The sequence below is a fragment of the Penaeus vannamei genome, chromosome 7 (genome assembly GCF_042767895.1).
Source record: "Penaeus vannamei isolate JL-2024 chromosome 7, ASM4276789v1, whole genome shotgun sequence".
NCBI lineage: Eukaryota > Metazoa > Arthropoda > Malacostraca > Decapoda > Penaeidae > Penaeus > Penaeus vannamei.
In genome coordinates this window covers 14,307,475-14,312,474 of record NC_091555.1, presented here as the reverse complement: position 1 = coordinate 14,312,474, position 5,000 = coordinate 14,307,475, and the positions used below count along the sequence as shown (strand labels likewise).

General features: G+C 37.8%; 1 protein-coding gene across 1 annotated transcript in view; it reads left to right on the top strand.

Annotated features, from left to right (window-relative positions):
• LOC113800827 (mucin-2) overlaps positions 1-5,000 on the top strand; it is a 49,777-nt gene that overhangs the window by 8,818 nt on the left and 35,959 nt on the right. The window contains exon 2 of the mRNA XM_070123283.1: positions 3,721-3,930. Within this exon, the coding sequence (XP_069979384.1) occupies positions 3,721-3,930 (210 nt within the window). The remainder of the gene's footprint in view (positions 1-3,720; positions 3,931-5,000) is intronic.

The window sequence follows — 5,000 nt, the reverse complement described above, 5'->3', positions numbered from 1 at the left end:
CTCTAATTAAATCACATCACTTATAATTTTATAGCGCGTACCGGTGCATTAGAAATCCCCATTTCAGACCATCGTACATAAGATGTGTGATTACTTTAGCTATTTTAGTGTATGTGAGTGCATCAAATAATAGATAGATAGATAGATAGATTCACAGAAATACATATAATGAATGCTTACTTATACACAAGTAGGTGTGTGTATGTGTGTGTAAACACTCACATATGCAAATGTGTGTATATGTACAAGTCAGATATTTTTTGAGAAGTGTTTCACACATACAGTCTTTAATTCAAAATACTGTGCTAGGGAACTGCACCTCGTATTTTACTTTGACGAGACTCTTATTATTTTCGTTTCAACAAACAGTGCAAATTAAAAATAACAAAGCTGAAGGATGTGGTATTGCGAAAAGGGTACAGGTGCGAGAAACACCTGGTTCCCTCGACAGAGAAGTAGAAGAGTTAGAAAACACAAGAGCCTGTGAAGAAGTGGGAATGTAGAAGGGATAAGAATATGGCGGGTGGTAATAGGCGAGTCGACTTTGTAAATGTGGGCGTGAAAGAGGAACAGACGTGAGCATAAATAAAGCGTCTGATCCTTTTACTTCATAGCTGTTTTTTCTTTATTTCTTCATTCATTTATTATAATTTCTTGTAAGTCAGAACAGACAGAACATCGATACACTAGTGCTGCGTTCCGAACTCTTTGTCTTGCTCGTCTAGACATCTTGTCAGGACCAGCATGACAACGACGACGCGTTAGGCAACTCCGAGGCCTTCGTTGCCCACAGTACCATTGTCTTTATTTAACACGCTGGATAGGTTTTGTAACCTCTGATGCATAGGTATCTTACTTGCTACTGACAAACACAAAAAATTCTATTTGATAACAATAAAGTAATGGGCTTTAAAATTACCTGTCAATATCTTATGGTTACCTGCAACTATTATTATTTGCATATAAATGCTATTGCGAAGGAGGGCGAGATGGACGAGATGAACAACTTGTCCAGGGCGCCATAACAGGGGTTCCGAACGGTTAGAACATCTCGTCCATCTTGTCCAACATGGGCGAGGAGGAATTCCGACAAGCACAAGGCCGGTATTTAGAGTGCGAAATAAACTGCTCAACTGGCTGTGGTAATTTGAGTCGACGAACGAACCAATTTACGCAGGCCTTTCTCCTATTCGACAAGGTTCCAATCAAACAAATAGGCAAGAAAATGTTTCATTTTAATGCTTCTATTTCATAATCACATTCGTAACGTTACAAACTTACAAACATTTAATGTGCCACCTTAGAGCGAAAGGAGATAAATCATTAGTTTTATTACTACCCCAATTAGATAGCATTAGTGGCAGGGGTTGCTAATGTATTAATGTTTAAGGTTATGCAGTCCACCACTGACTTACAGACTTCATTGGTAAAATGCACTTTAGTTATGCAAGGTGCAAAAGAGAAGCATAGTGGGCTAAACTATTTATGTTACTTATTTTGATTTCTTTATTTATCTATTGTTATATATGTAAGCGTCATAAGAGAGGTGGCGGGGCTGATGAAGAGGAGGACTGTGAACATACTGTGTGGAGAGGTAACAAGGCAAAGGAATTAGAAGCATACAAACTGTACTATAGTGGTGCAGTATCAGGAGGGAATGGAGTTGGAATAGTGGAATCTCACAAAATTAAAGAAGTGAAGAGAGGAGATAGGCTAACGACGGTAAGACTCGTATAAGGGGAATATACAATAAATGTATAAATAGTAAGCGAATATTAGATTTAGCAATCTCATTTGACTTAGTAGTAGCAAATAATTACTTCTGCAAGAGAGAAGAGCACCTCATCACATATAAGAGGGGAGGAAATGCCACCCAGTTAGACCGGTTGTTAGTGATGGTGAGAAGGCCAAAAAAGGACAGGGAAGATGTGGGAAGTGGCTTCAATGGACAGCACTGAAAGAGGAAGCAAAGAGGCAAGAGTTCAAGACCAAGCTGCTAGATAGGGTGAACGTAAATGTAGAGAGAGCTCAAGACTGGTGGAAGGAAAATTAAGAGATCCTAAGAGGAATGACCAGGGAAGTACTTAAGGAAATATCTGGAAAGCCATGCACAATAACAGAAGAATTGTGATAGAGAGAAGATATTAAAGATTACTAAAGAAACGGGAAACAAAGAAATGTGAATAAAGCACCAGGCGATGAGGTGGAATACAGAAGAGCAAAGAAGTTAACAAAGAAATCATGGCCATGGTGAAAGCAGGGGAACGAAGATCTGGAAACATCTTAGGGAGAGAAAATAAACAGGGTAATAAGGAATATGAATAAGACATCAATGGACGTACATCATGTAAAACAGATGAACGATTCCAATGGTGTGGTACTAACGGATAATAAAAAGGTACAAGGGAGATTGAAGGTGTACTTTGGAGGCCTGTTGGATGTGGAGAACCTCGGGAGCATGACCATAACGGACCTGTAGCGAGAGCAGAAGGGGTGACGGCACTTAAGAGAATAAAAAATAAAGAAGGAACTAGGCCAGATGAGATCCCCGTTGAGGCGTGCAGGATCTGAGAGAGGTGGGAGTGGATATTTTTTGTCAGGAGTTTTGTACGACAGGAAAATGCCACTGAAACTGAAGGGGAAAGTATATACAACTGTTGCCCGTTCAACGATGACGTAAGAGGCAGAAGTAATACCCGTGAAGAAAACAAACGAGACGAAGATGGAAGTGAGGATGTTGCGATGAATATGTGGAGTGACAAAGAGACAGATCAGCAATGCAATGATTATAAAACCAGTAAAGAAGATGGAGGTGTCAAAACACAAGAAGCAAGGCTAAGATGGCATAGACAAGATATCAGAAAGTGATGAGAAGGAAATTGGACTTGGAAGAACTAGGAAGGAGGAGACTAAGATCTAAGACAAGATGGAAAGATTGCATTGTGGTGGATATGAGAGAGAGAAGGGTTCGAGTAACAACATGGCAGGGAATAGAAACAGGTCGAAACGGCTCATCAAAACGGTAGAAAGACGGGCTAATAAAGTTGAGGTAAAGATCAGAGGAAGTTACAGGCCTTATAATGTTTATCCCATAATAAGAATGTCAGTTATCTTATCACTTTAATTGCACTGGTGGAAAAATCGAGTTCACCCAACGCAAGAACAACAGGTACAAAATATATTCTTTGTAGGAGTCACAAGTGTAGTCTGGCAAGATACAAGTGTAAGTTATGCAATTATGTGAGCAGCTGCTTTTTCTTACTTACGTAACGGCAAGTATGAAATAAGCTCACGTTGGCTTCGTGTTAAAGTCACTGGCTATGGAGGTACATACATTAAATTAAATGAAATGAAAAATCAGGAACAGGATAATAAAAAAATAAGAAAAAATACCCTTATATTATAGATCTATAAACCTACACATTTATGTATCTTATATGTGTAAAAGATAAAGCGACTTCTATTGTGGGTGCGCGCGCGCGTGCTTGTGTGATTTTATTTGCTTTTGTAGCGACTTGCAATCAAGAAATTAACAATCACATCAATAAATCACAGCCGTCTACAAACATATTTTTGAAAGATAATACCACCGTTATTCTTTATTCCAATTCATTTTCAAGTACACATGAAGGACATGGTATCAGCTTTTGATTATTTCTGTGAAAGCTAAAACAGCACACGGTTCACCTCAACCACAAATCGTGTTTCTCGACATTTCAGATCAAAACGATGACTGGGACACTAAGATACCAGTTTGCGATCATAACCGCATGCCACCTGGCCTGCGTCTTGGCCCTAGCCTCCGAGGTCCCGCACGAGCTCGTAAGGCGCCAGGCCGACGAGGAAGCGTCTCAAGTCGTCTTTTCCAACAGCAACCCCGAACAGATTTCTCTGAACGGCGCCCCCTCGAGCGACCCACAGAAAGTCGAGGTGAGAATCTCTTTTAATTTGTTATATTTTCTGTCTGCTGGATCTACATTTTTTATATGTGTTTTTCCACAGCCGTTACGTATGATTTCTTTGGTACAGAATGTTACGTAAGCGATGTTTGTAACACCATGGGCGGTCGGCCAGGTGTTTGTGCCAACAAAGGTGTATTTGGACAATGTGGCATAAATATTCTTCACACGTCACCCCATTTGACGTTAAATGTTTACGGAGTTGGTACTCTTATATACATACATATATATATATATATATATATATATATATATATATATATATATGTGTGTGTGTGTGTGTGTGTGTGTGTGTGTGTGTGTGTGTGTGTGTGTGTGTGTGTGTGTGTGTGTTTGTATGTATGTATGTATGTATATATGTATGCATATGTATATGTATATATATATACATATATGTGTCTATATATGCATATGTGTGTGTATATATATATATATATATATATATATATATATATATATATATATATATATATATATATATGTGTGTGTGTGTGTGTGTGTGTGTGTGTGTGTGTGTGTGTGTGTGTGTGTGTGTGTGTGTGCATATATATACATATATATATGCATATACATACATATATATAAACATACATATACATACATACATACATACATACATATATATATATACATATATATATATATATATATATATATATATATATATATATCTGTGTGTGTGTGTGTGTGTGTGTGTGTGTGTGGGTATGTATGTATACATATATAGTTCGTAAATAGATGGATCCCGATTTACTGTAGTTTTGGTAGCAGTAACAGTTACGGTAATACGGAGAAAATTAAGAAAATAATTGCATAAATCTTTCCACGATAGTAACCGCGTTGGCGACGTCAGCATTCTAAGCTATTTCAAACTTTATTTTCATTGCCTGGATAGCCAGGAGGTAATAAACATTTTGTGAGGAAACGTTTATCTTTTCCGAGAATTATAATATGGATAAAAGCAACATTTATCTCCTCAACGTATTTGACTTGGTAATATGAAGAATAAATAAATACGATAAATACGATCTTTAAAAAAAA